This window comes from Megalobrama amblycephala, linkage group LG8 (assembly GCF_018812025.1).
Source record: "Megalobrama amblycephala isolate DHTTF-2021 linkage group LG8, ASM1881202v1, whole genome shotgun sequence".
NCBI classification, from domain to species: domain Eukaryota; kingdom Metazoa; phylum Chordata; class Actinopteri; order Cypriniformes; family Xenocyprididae; genus Megalobrama; species Megalobrama amblycephala.
The window spans coordinates 6,726,894-6,742,209 of record NC_063051.1 but is presented as its reverse complement, the minus strand read 5'-3'; the positions used below and the strand labels follow the sequence as shown (position 1 = coordinate 6,742,209).

At 39.2% G+C, this 15,316-nt stretch overlaps 1 protein-coding gene and 1 long non-coding RNA gene across 3 annotated transcripts in view; one reads left to right on the top strand and one right to left on the bottom strand.

The window, feature by feature from the left end:
- The window catches only part of LOC125273511 (membrane-associated guanylate kinase, WW and PDZ domain-containing protein 3), a 124,450-nt gene extending 109,471 nt beyond the window's left edge, over positions 1–14,979 (top strand). Inside the window, exons 11-21 of one of the 2 annotated variants that reach the window (XM_048198958.1) lie at positions 2,537–2,568; positions 4,272–4,431; positions 6,241–6,335; positions 6,464–6,656; positions 6,768–6,947; positions 7,501–7,686; positions 8,119–8,206; positions 8,372–8,477; positions 10,547–10,684; positions 10,962–11,097; positions 12,247–14,979. In XM_048198958.1, the coding sequence (XP_048054915.1) occupies positions 2,537–2,568; positions 4,272–4,431; positions 6,241–6,335; positions 6,464–6,656; positions 6,768–6,947; positions 7,501–7,686; positions 8,119–8,206; positions 8,372–8,477; positions 10,547–10,684; positions 10,962–11,097; positions 12,247–13,277 (2,345 nt within the window). In that variant the 3' untranslated portion in view covers positions 13,278–14,979. Of the gene's footprint in view, positions 1–2,536; positions 2,569–4,271; positions 4,432–6,240; positions 6,336–6,463; positions 6,657–6,767; positions 6,948–7,488; positions 7,687–8,118; positions 8,207–8,371; positions 8,478–10,546; positions 10,685–10,961; positions 11,098–12,246 lie in introns of both variants that reach the window. The other variant, XM_048198957.1, reaches the window with a different exon arrangement.
- On the bottom strand, positions 4,438–10,968 carry LOC125273512. The gene is made up of 4 exons (XR_007186084.1): positions 10,800–10,968; positions 10,543–10,663; positions 6,819–6,941; positions 4,438–4,844 (listed from the first exon to the last, which is right to left on the bottom strand). It is a non-coding gene; the product is annotated as an uncharacterized LOC125273512 (long non-coding RNA).
- Positions 14,980–15,316: the final 337 nt, after the last annotated feature.

The window sequence follows — 15,316 nt, the reverse complement described above, 5'->3', positions numbered from 1 at the left end:
TTTTAATATTTGGCATGTTTGTGTTCTGCTGCGCGTCCCTGTGTGTGTAACAAGCAGAGTTTATGTGCGTTGTTGCTATAGGTGCATATTACTAACGCACCCTTTAAATGACAAAAAAAAATAAATAAAAAATACTGCACCATTAGAATAGGTTTTCGTTGGTCAATAGTGCAGTCGTTTTCAGTTGCCTCAAAATAGCAACATGCCAACAATGCGTCTGAACACAACTCGTTTTCAGACCAGCACGCCCATGGGTGAACAGATGGGTGCGAGTGCATTTGCTATTTAAACAACGTGGGCGCCGGACGTGAAAATGATAACTGCGTCGGGCTGAAACTAGCAAAAAACACTTGCGTCGAGCCTGGCGTCACATTGCGTTGGGTGTATGATAGGGCCCTAAGACTAGAATGAAGTGAATATAAATGTGAAAATGAATAAAACAGTCAAACTTTTTATACTTCTTTAAACTTTCAGACAAGCCTTTGTCAAGCCATCATTCATCATTCATCATTCATCATTTTTGTAGTAAAATTACACTTATTGCAGTAATATAAATTTCTGTTTTTTATTTTTACCTCTTTAAATTCAAATTCTGTATCATATTTACTCATTTGAATTCATTCAATATTCAGAAATCGAAAAAATAAATTAATTCCCAATTCTTGGAAAGAGTACACTGCAAAAAGTCAATTTCTTAAGCCCTATTCGGATGGGACTGGTTTTCTAAATGACGTTTGAGTTGCAATTCTTATCACTTGACATCTGTGATTTTATGTACTGTTTTGGACGGGACTATCATCTGTTTATTACAGAGGTGGGAGTGTGTTTTCTATATATATGAGCGTTACAGAAGGTCATCTGCTGTGCTTACGTGCATCACAAATTATGTATATGTCTTTTAATTTATTGTTTGCTGATATAAATTTAATTTATTATAAAAACCATATTTAAGTTAACTTAAGTAAATCTAGACAAATATCTTACTCTTACCTGACACTGACATTAAAACTTTTCACAGTTTCTGCAATTTGGCTCTATTTATTAATTTTATAATGTTATTTTTCTGTTGGATACCATCCGTATTGATGAAATGAAAGCATGCCAAAGACTGGTGCGCAAATGGTAGCTCAGGTTGGTAAAAAAGAGGAGGAGAAGCGTTAGGATAACTAGTCTTGTCTAAATAGGGCTTTACTTAGGATCTTGTTTTTCAGTACAAATATCTAAACTTTCTTACTTCAAGAACATTTACTGTATGTGAGATGCAAAATCTCACGTTTTGTTTTCTGAGAAATACATCAAAATTATTGTGGTTTATGTGTTTTTAACAAATAAAAAAAAAAAAATCTGCAAAAGGGGTAAGAAAAATTGAGTTCTAACCCCATTGTCAGATTGTTTTTTTTTTTTTTTTTTCTTATTTTAAGCATACACCTCACCTAATTTTGATAGATTACTCAGAAAAAAACACATATACCATATACTGGTGAGCAGCTCCAGTATGCTGGTCTTTTGGGGAGCAGGGAATTGCACAAAGGCTCTTTTCCTTTTGTCTCTCTTTTTTGGTTATCTCTCCATTCTTCAGCAGGTAAGAAATCAGTTCCATTCTTTTCCCCACTTCATAATTTTACATTTTAGCCGCACTTGTTCTCCTCTCCTCCACTCTCACTGATCATACTCGAGGTGTGTTTCTGTCTCTTGGGAGAACGTTATGTAAGAATGATGGACCGTTGCTTCTGACACAGTTGGCAGGAGAGGCTCCTTTGCATTTTTTGCACCCACTCTGTGGGGTTGGCTGGGAATTTGGGAAATGAGTCTAGATCATAGGGGAATTTCAGGATGTGTCTGCAAAGAGTTCTGTGAGGATTTATTGTCTGCTGAGTGAAGCAGGGAGGGGGAAAAGAGAGAGAGAGAGAGCAAGATAATGCTTTAATCAGTTCCATTAACCCTCAAAGGCTGAGTAAGTTTCGTCATTCATTGCTTAGCCATTAAATTCAATGGAAATCAAACCAATCAAGAGAAAGACAGAGAGAAAACAAAGGGAATGAATAAACGGCGTGGGTTCTGAAATGACAGATGGAAGCATAGCTGCGTCATTATTTTATGCATGACTTCTGTCATTTGCAATGTCTCTCTCCCTGGAGAATTCATAGTATCCATCATCATTTTCTCTTATGTACATTTATTTTATCCATCTTTAATGGCTCCTAGATGACGCATGTGTCATGATTAACTCAGCTCGGAATTGGCTCAGGAAACGCCCCACTTTGAAGCACTTGAATGACGCTTCCTCTTTGAGTAGCTTTTTAGTTAGATGGATGGGAATTAATAATGTAGCACTGAAACAATGTATTCTCTTGCCTTTTTTATGTTTGAGAGGCAACAACCATGAAGCACTGTCATTATAATAAGGCTAGAAACTTTCTATCTCAGTAATGAGTTCCTGTTTTTTTCATCTGTATGTTGATGAGTGCCTGTTCCCCAATTTTTCCCTCTTTCAGTGCTACTTATGTCTCTCATTTGCCTTTTTTTCTGTTTCTAGGTCAGACATCGCCTGTGAAGAGTTTAAGACCTGTGAGTATGATAATAGATTTTCAGAGGTGATAATGACCTTGTAGAGCTGAGGAAATGGCAGAATATTTTATTTTGTGCTGATGAAATTTCTTCTCAATTATTGCTCGTACTTGGGGTTTGGGATTTGAACAAACTCCTTCCTGTAAGTACTAAAGTTTGATAGCTAACACGTCCCACACCATTTGTATTGCAGACATAAATGATTTGTGTGGCTTGTACTAAGTGTTCAGATTTGCGATTTCAAAAATGTCCAATAGACTTACATTGAAGAAGGATTTTAAAGGATCTGATTATCATAGAGACTTGTAGGTGGACACTTTTGACTCTGGCCTGTAAAGAACAACCTGGCAACCACTCAAACAACCCCAGAAACCACTTTGTAACCACATACAGCACCCTAGAAACAACCTAGCAACACTTTAACAACCTCCCAATTCAACATAGAAACACCATAACAACCACCCAGAACCATAGAAACTACTTAGCCACCACCTAGAATGCCCTAAACAACCTAGCAATGCTTTAATGCAATGCTTTAACCACCCATTTCAAAATAGAAACCACCTAGCAACCACCCAGAACACCCCAAAAAAATTCCCTAGTAACCACCCAGAAAACCCTAGAAACCACCTAGAACATCTTAGAAACGCCCTAGCAACCACTAAGAACACATTAGAAACCCTGTAAAGCAGTTATCAAACACCTAGGACACTAGAGAAACCACCTTGTAACCACACAGAAAACCCTAGAAACCACCTAGCAACCACCCAGAAAACCATAGAAATGCCCTAGCAACTACCCAGAACACCCTATAAACCACCTAGAACATCTTAGAAACGCCCTAGCAACCACTAAGAACACATTAGAAACCCTGTAAAGCAGTTATCAAACACCTAGGACACTAGAGAAACCACCTTCTAACCACACAGAAAACCACAGAGCACCGAGACCACCGTAGAAATGCCCTAACAAGTAGCAACCACCCAGAAACCCCTAGAAACTACCTATCAACACCTAGAGACCACATGGAAAATCTTAGAAATCAAACTCCCAGGAACTCTAGAAACCACATAGTAACTGCCCTGAAAACCCTTAAATCCACCTAGCAACGCCCTAACAACCCCTCAGAACCCCATAAAACCACCTAGTAATGCCCAAGCAACCATTCGGGACATCTTGGTAACCACATTGCAATCCTTGGCAACCACCCTAGTATCATGGTGGTGAGTTTTGTATGAACACCACCACTCACAGTTTCTACAGTAAATGTAAAAATCTAGTTGTTAAAAATTAAATGCTTTAAAAACACCAGTAACTTTACCAAAAACAAGTTAACATGAGGCAAAACTGCAAAAACATTAATTGTATGGGATTGTTGGGCTTCATTTTCCTGTGGGTTTCCTGAAAAACATCAAATATCTCAGCCTCACTGTTTTTCAGCATCACTCTTGAAATGGAAACTGTATTTGCAAATGAATTGAGGGAATTTTTCTTTTTCTGCTAACCAGACCACAAAGGCACGATCCAACGATAATAGTGTTTCTTTTTAGTCTATCTGTACAAACTTGCTTGCATTCTATCAGAAAACACACCCAGCAAGCCGTTTTAAAGTTGCATATAAATAGTCCATATCTATGTGCACTCTGCGGGTCACTTTGTGAAGTGGTATTAAAACACATCTCATTCCCCTTGTATTCCAACAGAGACCGGGGATGAGTGCCAGTACTGAGACTCTGGACCGTTGCCATGACATCATGGTTCCCCAGGCTTTGACCTATCACTCAAACACACTGCCATGTAGCTCTCCAAAACAAGACGCTTCCCTCCACTACAGCAAGCCCAAAGCCTTGTCGGAGAGCATAGGTGAGTCTCTGCTGAGCTGGAAGGAAACTCTTTTATGTTACAGCACCATGATGTCGAAAACATTCCGGTAGGTGGGTCCCCAGCCAGGATTGGGGAGGCAATTTTGTTTTATATAGGCCTACTGTATATCAAATGTAAATTTATGTCCATTATTCTTAATTTTCTTGCTCAGCTTTTCTTTTAAATAGTCAACTTATTTTCAGCAGTCATCAAGCTTGTACACTCTGGTCACAGACCCGAAGATGTACCTTTAATTTCCCCAAGCTGACTGCTCACTAAAAAACCCAACAATCATCATGTTTTCAGGCCATTTCAAGTTTGATTTTGATGTGACAAAGCAGTAAAATGGCTGAGTTGTTTACTTACTTTTTAATAAGTCTTCCTATTAATGCCATTGTTGTCTTCATTCAGGCCTATGAGAATGCGCACGGAAACAAGAGGCGGGATTATTGCATCAACCAATCATATCCAATCATAACCGATAATATCCAATCAAAGCGTGATGGGGGCATTGCCTCCTCTCATGTGACTTTCCCCCATTCATTCCTAGTTACCCCCATTAAACCCACCACATGCATTAGAGTGTCTGTTTTAATTCAATGGGGACAGAGGAGGCATGCCTCCCGCTGTAACTTCACCTGCGGGTGTCGCTGTTGGACACTGTTACTTTATAAAAACTTTACACTTTTTAATGTCACAAATCTTAATGTTTTTCACAACCTGTAAGATTTTTTTTTTCTTTCTTTCTTTAAGCATAAAAATCTAAATTAGCAATGTGATCAACCTGATCTTACAACAAACATTGTGGCAAAAAGAACAAAACACTAAGGAACTCTGTTCAACTCATAATGCACGGGAAAATGGCACACTACAATATAACAAGATCTGTGGGCAAATGTAACGTTCTTGTGTATATCGCACCAGGTTCTGTCAGGACCACTATCGTCAAATATGATAGATAATGCATAGAGTTTGTATTGGCGGTATGGTTCTGTTCTGGGCAAGAACTCCCTGTGCATCCATGCAGCCTAGCATGGATAAGAGCAGGAAGAGCAGCAATAAACCCCCTAGGGTAAACAGAACAGGACCAACATGCAGATATCATTAAATGTCATGATTTAACGTACACATATTTCGAGAATTAGTCTGATTCAGGGGAAATAATGAGGCCAATCCTGACTGAAGAGAGGAGGAGCTGGGGATGGAGGAGGGTAATTTGCTCCTGAGAAATGCAGTAGCTGCTGATAATACTGAGGAGCTTATATATAGATGCCGCAATAGGCGTCGTATTCCTATAGATAGACGCAAGTCACCTGGGAGTCAGCTGATGCAAGCTTGACTGACGTGACCTGCCAGAACTGACGCTAACGCTAGATATTAATGGTGTAAAACTTTGAATCAGATTTATAAGCAGAAGATTTTCAATGAATTTCAATTTCGTTACGTTAAACAGTTATTGAATGACTTTGGAAGACTCTTAATCTAGTTTGTATGGGTTATTTTGTGGTACTTTTTGTCCCTTTAAACCTTACCAGTCACCAACCACTATTATGGAATGGAAAAGAGCAGCTGCTTAATATCAGCATTTGAGCTTCACAGAGAAAAGAAAAAAAAGATTTTCCAATGACATATTTGGGAGAACCACCCTTTTAATTTATGTTCTGGATGCAGAAACAGAAAAAGCCCTATACATGATTGATAAATGGTTGCTTTTATTTTTGGTTTTACTTTTTTGTGATGAATTGTTGAATGTGGTTTATTGCAATTTATTTATCATACCTCCATGTAAATCTCTCTATTGTTATGCAGTACCTCACTATAAAGAGTTGGACGTGTTCATTAAGCGAGATCAGGACACGGGCTTTGGCTTTCGTGTGCTTGGGGGAGAGGGCGCGGAACAACCAGTAAGTCCTTCATACTTCAGTAACCATATTACTAAATACTGGTATACATGGACTGTATTTATGTGATTTATTAGCAGATCGACTTTGTGTCGTATCTCTAAAATGAGCTATGCATCTAATTTCATTAGGTCTACATTGGTGCCATAATTCCCCAGGGGGCGGCAGAGAAGGAAGGCCGTCTGAGGGCCGGAGATGAGCTCATTGGCATCGATGGCATCATTGTAAAGGGGAAATCTCACAAACAAGTTCTGGATCTGATGACTAACGCAGCGCGCAACGGACAAGTGCTCCTTTCAGTGCGCAGGAAGGTCATTTACAGAGGTGAGCACTGCTGACTGACAGGCCTTAGACATAAAAACCTGTGCTGGAGTGTAATTAACTGCCTGAAAAGCTTTCATTAAAGGTCAGTCCGTGTAATCTTCTGCTCTATAGATGCCCCAGTGGATGTTGGGAGCGGGGCAGTGACACTTGTGAATGGCTCACCTCGTCTTCCGCGTATCCAGGTGCCAAGCATCAAGGACCAGGAGTCATTTGATATCACACTCCATCGTAAAGATAATGAGGGCTTTGGATTTGTCATCCTCACCTCAAAGAGCAAACCGCCACCTGGAGGTAACAGCAGATTCATTGACGCACCAGCCAAGTTACTTGGAAAATACATTATGTGCACAAAAATGTTCTATCACTAGGATTGGGAATCAAGAACCGGTTATCATTCAGAGCGGTTATATACTTATATTTTATGTAATTTTTACTACATAATAGTGTTGTCAAAAGTACCGACTTCGATACCAAGTCAAAAATGAAATTTTCAAAATGTGATGTTTTGAGTGGATTCGTAAACACCTCTGATTGGCCATTGTGTTCACACGCTCAACATATGTGTGTGTGATTGGCCACACACATATATGTGAACACAGTGGCCAATCAGAGGTGTTTACGAATCCACTCAACAGCACTCAAAGCATCACATTTTTAAAATTTCAGTGTCAAAGTCAGTACTTTTGACAACACTACTACATAATACTATGAAACTGTTTCCATTCCACTCAATCCAGCTGTTTTTTAGTTTTGCACAACCTCAGAATTGTTATATTTCCTATAATTCATTCATTATGAAGCCATTCCAATTCTGCTAAGTGATTTGCCTAAGTGTGTGTTGCAGTGATTCCTCATAAGATCGGTCGAATAATCGAGGGCAGTCCAACTGACCGCTGTGGGTTGTTGAACGTGGGCGACCGCATATCCGCTGTGAACAGTCAATCCATTGTGGAGCTCTCCCACAACGAAATTGTTCAGCTTATCAAAGACGCGGGGAACTCTGTCACACTCACCGTGGTTCCTGAGGACGGTGAGTGAGATAATGAAATGTCACATAAACACTGCCGCAGAACATTTTCGTGCTTTCTCAACCTGTGCCTCATGCTTTGATTCGTCACACTAGGGCAATGATGTAGCTTCAATTAAAACGCTAATATCCACAGCAGCATTTGGTATTAATTATGCATGCATATTTAAATTGAATGCTTTATAAAGGGCACTTAGACCAATTATTAGCTTATTTCAAATACAAAGCATGAAAATACACAGTTCATTTTTCTCTGTCATGTTTAATATGTGTTAGCTCATAGGTATGAATATGATACAACAAAATAGCATTAACTGGCCAAGGTTTTTGGAGTTAAAACATTCCTAATCTTATTTATTTATCATTAGTAACAATGCTGTTTCATGAGGACTTTAACGCTTGATGTTTATCAGTCTGTTTTGATTGGCTGTTTAGAGTACAAAGGCCCGCCCTCAGGAGCGAGCTCGGCCAAACAAAGTCCAGCACCGCAGCACAAGATTCTCAAATCCACTCAGGATGAGAGGTGCAGTGCACTATTACATATTTCAACCACTATAAATGTGCTCATTTCCTCTGTATATTTCTTGTAAATTCATGTAAATTCTACAGCCAGTACAATTAAGCTCTAATCACTTATGGAGGAATTAAGCCACACTTCTGTTCTATAATATGTGTTACTTATGTGCAGATATAATTTGGATATGGATGAGATCAGGGATGAGCTCATATGGACGGAGTATAAAGCTCTTACCATGAGTGAACAGGGAACATTGTGTGTCGCCAACTCCAAACAGGCAAGAGTCACACTTACATCATAAACTGTACTTAAACTTTATCTATAGTCAACAAACACGTCTAGTGTAATTTATGATGCAAAAAAATAATAATATGATGAAAAATAAAATGAAGAGTTCCATTGCAAAAACCTGACAAAGTCCGTCTGACATGTTTTCTTTTAAATGAGTATTTTTACCAGGCTCCTATGGTTAGGTTCAGTAATTTCACTTTAATGGCAATGAAAAGGTTATTAGTCAGTTATTGAAATTCCTTATTTTCAAAAATGTCACTTTAGTCAATTCATTGGTATTTAACAATTTTTTTTGTAAAAACCTCTAAGTCCAAAACTTCTGTCAGTTTTACAGCAGCAAAAGGAACACTGTTGTGTTTACTTGCTACTCGCGAAATCCTGCTATTGCCATGGTAACGATGGACAAAACATGAGAAAAACTTGCAGCTCTGCAATTGAATGCTGCCTCATACCCACACCGTCATTCATTTTGAAATCACATGATTTGATTCGCGTCTTCTGATTGGTTCTTCTGTGGACTTAAAGAAGGGGTCTCCAAACTCGGTCCTGGAGGGCCACTGTCCTGCAGAGTTTAGTTCCAACTTGCCTCAACACACCTGCCTGGAAGTTTCTAGTATGCCTACTTAGACCTTGATTAGTTGGATCAAGTTTGTTTAATTGGGGTTGGAGCTAAACTCTGACAGCAGCCTTCCAAGACCAAGTTTGGAAACCCCTGACTTAAAGGTCCCATCGAACGTTTTTTTTACAAGATGTAATACTGTATAAGTCTACGGTGTCCCCTGAATGTGTCTGTAAAGTTTCAGCTCAAAATACCCCATAGATTTTTTTTAATTAATTTTTTTAACTGCCTATTTTGGGGCATAATTAGAAATGTGCCGATTCATGCTGCGGCCCCTTTAAATGCTTGCGCTCTCTGCCCCTGGAGCTCGCGCTTGCCTTAAACAGTGCATAAACAAAGTTTACACAGCTAATATAACCCTCAAAATGGATCTTTACAAAGTGTTCGCCATGCATACTGCATGCATGCGTCGGATTATGTGTATTGTATTTATTTGGATGTTTACATTTGATTCTGAATGAGTTTGAGGTTTTGCTCCGTGGCTAAAGCTAACATTACACACTGTTGGAGAGATTTATAAAGAATTAAGTTGTGTTTATGCATTATACAGACTGCAAGTGTTTCAAAATGAAAATAGCGACGGCTCTTGTCTCCGTGAATACAGTAAGAAACAATGGTAACTTTAACCACATTTAACAGTACATTAGCAACATGCTAACGAAACATTTAGAAAGACAATTTACAAATATCACTAAAAATATCATGTAATCATGGATCATGTCAGTTATTATCGCTCCATCTGCCATTTTTCGCTGTTGTCCTTGCTTGCTTACCTAGTCTGACGATTCAGCTGTGCACAGATCCATATACATAATACTGGCTGCCCTTGTCTAATGCCTTTCATAATGTTGGGAACATGAGCTGGCATATGCAAATATTGGGGGCGTACACCCCAACTGTTACGTAACAGTCGGTGTTATGTTGAGATTCGCCTGTTCTTCAGAGGTCTTTTAAACAAATGAGATTTATATAAGAAGGAGGAAACAATGGAGTTTGAGACTCACTGTATGTCATTTCCATGTACTGAACTCTTGTTATTTAACTATGCCAATATAAATTCAATTTTTAATTCTAGGCACATTTAAAGGCTTTTGCTAACAAAGGGAAGTGGCATTTAACAGTTTTTACCAACGAACCGGTATTTCTGAATGGGCTGACGCTGGGATTTCGCGTATTTGAAGCGAAAGTATTTGATGAACGTATACTATGTGCAGAGAGCATTCGGTCAATACCGGCTTTTGCATCTGAACTCTTCATATTTTATATATATATATATATATATATATATATATATATATATATTACTACTATATACTTACTATGCACATATGCTAGGTATTTAAGCCAAGACAAAAGTAATTTAATCCAGGGTTATACTTCAAATATTCATGCCATCACTGGAATAAATTGCATTTTGTGTGTATTTTTTTACCTAGGGCTGTATTGCAGTTGAGTTGGAACGCGGTCCTCGTGGTTTTGGCTTTAGCCTGAGAGGAGGAACGGAGTATAACATGGGCCTCTACATCCTGCGGCTGGCTGAGGATGGCCCCGCTCTACAGGATGGCAGGATACACGTCAGTACAGCATACCATTCTTTATTAACTCACATATTGCGGATGTTTTGGGGAAACATCTGCAGAGTGCATTTAAATGTAGTAAAAAGGTTTTAAGGAAAGCTGAATACTACACCTTTTTTAATCAAATTGTCAAAATATGTCTTGTTCACAGATGTCTTGAGATGCTTTTTGAAGTGCTGTAAAGTAAAACCTTATAAGAAGGTGACAGAACCCTTTTCATGGTTTTGATGATACAACACATAAATGATCTTCTGCTTGTATGTGTCCTCTGCAGGTAGGAGATCAGGTAGTGGAGATCAATGGAGAACAGACACAAGGCATCAGTCACACTAGAGCCATTGAGCTGATTCAAGCTGGAGGAAACAAAGTGCTGCTGTTACTGCGACCACAAGCCCTCTTATCAGAGAACAGTGAGTTATGATACACAAACACAGGATGATACTGCTATATAAGCTGTAAGAACTTCAAGACCACAGAAGTTACTTGCTAACTTCAACTTTCTTTCTTTCTTTCTTTCTTTCTTTCTTTCTTTCTTTCTTTCTTTCTTTCTTTCTTTCTTTCTTTCTTCTGTGCAGGTTGTGTAAACTCATCTGCAGTGTGTTACTGCCCCCAGGAGCATCATCACTAACAGCCTCTTTTCCTCTAGGTCTTTTTTCTTTGGTAATGGGACTTTTGCTAAACTTTCTAAGCTCCTTAATTGCTAGACTGTACTCTGCTTTATTGTGCAAGTTTATATATAGGGCATTATATATACAGCTATGGAAAAAATTAAGAGACCACTCCAAGTTCAGAAATCAATGTTAAGTGGTCTCTTAATTTTTTCCATAGCTGTATTTATATTAGAGCTGTACGATTAATCGTTAAAAGTTTGCGATCTCGATTCAAACATCTTATTCCTAAACGATAACTATTCACACGTGTCTATTAAACCTTTGACAAAATCATACTGGAACATTCAAATCTGCGTTGGCGCTGCCGCTGATCCAGAGAGAGCAGTTATCATGTTTAGGTACGAAACAGCTTCACAAACCGTCTTTTTAACCACACAGTATCGTAATTTCTCTGTTACAAATCTTCAAATAATCACCTTGAATAGTCATATAGCTACCACCCATAACACTCTATCAATGCCCTAGAAACCACCTAGAATACTCTAGCAATCGCCTAGCATCCATCTTGAACATTGTAGGATTCACATTACTAGCTATATGCTTGAAACCACCCTGAACACTACAGTCCTGTAGCTACCACCGAAAACACCATAGCAATACCCTAGCAACCAGAACACTCTAGCAAAACCCTAGAAGCCACCTAGAACACTCAAAACAATTACCTAGCAACCACTTTAGCAATCCACTAACAACCACACAAAACACTCTAGTAATCACCTAGCAATCACCCAAAACTACATGGCAATGCATTTGCAAACAACCACAACAACCTAGCATTTTGGAATTTAGTACAGGCAAAACCACTCAAAAAAAAAAAAAAAGAAAAGAAAGATTATCATGGTAAATATTTATAAGGCTTTAATTAGTTGCAAATCTTTTCGCCCTTAGGTTCTGCAGGAGATGTTATCCTTACTGATCTGCCGGGATCCAACACTTCCAATATTCCTCTCGGTTCTCCTCTCCTTCATCCATCATCCACTTCAACAAAGAAGGGAACGCCAGACCTGACAAGCTCCTTTGCTCGTTCTCGGGGATCCTTGGATCTGGCCTGCGAGGATCTTCGCTCTAAAGACAGCAAGAGGGAGAAGAGTGCCAAACCACAAAACACCAGCTCCTCCAGAGTCTCGCAGCAACGGCGCATCAAGAGTAGGTCCGCAGAGAATCTCCTTGATGTGGGAGATACAGAGAAACCCAAAAGCCCATCCAAAGCCAAAGACAAAGCTCGCAGCTACAAAGAAAATCTGAAACAAAGCACTCGAGACTCCCACAAGAACAGAAAGTCCTGCCAACACAGTCGCTCAGTCAGCCCCCAGAAGTCAATGCGTGAAGGACAGGAAGTGGTAATTGGCGAAGCGCAGGGACAGAAAGAGGAACGACGTGCAAAGGGGACGCAGAGCATGGACCAGAGAAAAAGTGATGCCGAAAGAAGGAAAAAACAGGAATCTAGAGGAAGGAAGCGAAATGAGGCCCAAGAACAGGAGGAGAGGTGGAGAGCTGAGAGAAAAGAGAGGAGCAAAGGAGGGGATGAAGTGGCTGAGCCAGAAGGGGAAGCTAAGCTCAAAAGCACCCAAAAGAAGAAAAAACAGAGAGACAGAGACATGCAAATCGGAGACACCCACATATCGAGCAGAGAGGGAGATAGGAAAAGCAGAAAAACAAAGGATAAGGGATCTTTGAGGGACCAAAAGGAAGAAAACAAGAAGGAAATGATTACAGACAAGAATGAAAACAAAAGAAAAGGAAATGAGATTGAAAACCGGAATGACGACATTGTCACCACAGATGCAGCAGCTTCAGTCACAACCAGGGCGAGTCTAGTGTTTGACCACCCAGGACCCTTAAACGATGGCCTTTGGAAGATCCCTAGCTATGCCCGCATTCTTACTCACGAGGAAGCGATGCGAGATATTTGTGAGTAGATGCTTAGGAATGGAAGGTTTAAGACCAGAAACATATGTATGTACGTGAACACAAACACTTCTAGCTAAGATTTCACACATTGTTGTTCCTGCACTTTAACAGGAATTAACGCAAATTATCTACTGTCATGGCAGAGCAACTTTTGGAAGAGAATCTGGCTGAGAAAGTTTGTAAACTTTCGACATGTTTATAGCTAGCTACCTGAATTACAACACATCTGGTTTATTGGCACTGTTGCTGTTATTGACATTAGTACAAGACTAAACATCTTGTACTCAGGGGGTGCGATAGAGTTTTCCTTATACGTCTATAGCGTCATAGGCGTTTCAAGCACTTGCATACTTGTGCAGAAGGTTATACCCTAACTTTTCTTAACGTGTTGCCTACACTGTAAAAAATCAAAAGCTGAGAAAACTCAAAAACGTATGCAGGAATTCAGGATGTTTTTGAGTATACACAGTTTGTGGAAAATCTCTAAAATTATCCGATAATTGAAATCATGCATCCATAGAAAGCAAAAGCAAATGTTGGTCAGTGACATGGTTCTGTCCATCAAATTTTGATTGGATGGAGGCAGATCTGAATGGGAGCATGCGGTCGATGAATTGTTCACAGTAAACAGTGACTTTTCATTTCATGCCAACTTTAAGCTGTTGACTTGTGTAAGGGACCGTTTACACGACAGTTTTCAACTAAAAAAAAACGTTTTATGCATTTTGGCCGTTCATTTACACAACAACGGTGTTTTGGGGGCCTGAAAACGCAAACTTTTGAAAATGTGGTTTTTGAAAACAATAACGTTATCATCTCTGTGTAAATTACAAAAAAGCCAATTTGTGCAAACAGTGACGTTATGCGCATGCGTATTATGTGTTCAGTCTAAAGGAGCATAGTGTTTCTTTAAAAAGTGACATCGCCACCTACTGGCCTGGCATGAATAATACAGCATTTTTAGTCATTTTCGCAGATCCGTATGAACACAATGGTGTCCTTTGTACCTTCTGTACGCAAAAAAAAAATGCAAAGGAAAAACTTTTCAGTTTTTAGTACATCATATTTGTGTAAACTTATCCTAAAGCTAACTATCTGAGTAATAAACAATCTGGTTTAAAGGCACAGACATTCCAAGGTCTTATCTTTATCACCTGGTTGATAGAGAGGTTTGTAACCATGTACCTTCAGTGCATAGGCCAAGCATTCACACGTTTGTTCACGTACTTTCCATGAGTATGTTTTTGGCCTTACACCTTGTTTTTCTCCATCCAGGCTCATGACTGCTTAGCTTATGATGTTAACCATGTTCATATCCTTCTCTTTGGACAGTGGTCAGCATGAGCTTCTCATTGAAACAATTTATAAATGTTTGTAATCTGTCTCGCCGTTACACAAACAGACTGATTCGGCTTGAGATTTCATCCAAACTGCTTTATGGAGATCAATGCTTAATCGTCTTGGACAGACAATTTCTGAGGCTTTGTGGTCAAACGCATGGAGCTCCATTTTAATTTCCTTCAAGCCAGCGGACATTAAACAACACAAGGACTCTCTCGACATCACAATGCAATCCTTCCTTATGCAATTTAAGAGAACACGCCCCATCAATCACCAAAACAACAATGCAAGTTTATGTTTCGGTCAAAAACAGCACGTCCTTACCCCAAAGAATCTTTTTTTTTTTTTTTTTTTTTTTCCTGCATGCAAAGTAGAACACACAAACTTCTTGTTTTGTTGCATGCCTTTTAGACCCGTGCAGTTTTTCTCTAATGTTTCGAACCTTGTAAATAAGAACTGTTATGAAGATTGGGGGCTTTACCAGGGACTTTTCAGACTGTTCTCTCTTTCTTCCATGTCTTTGACTCCATGATCTCCAAATATTATAACTGCAAATGACCAGAAACTTGTGCTTTAATATACCAAGAAGATGATCAAATGTTTTATTTATTGAAATATGTATATGAATAGATACATGTAGCTATAACAGATTGTGACATTGATTTCGGTGTAGAGATCCAGGCTCTTGCTAAAGCACCGTGGTAGT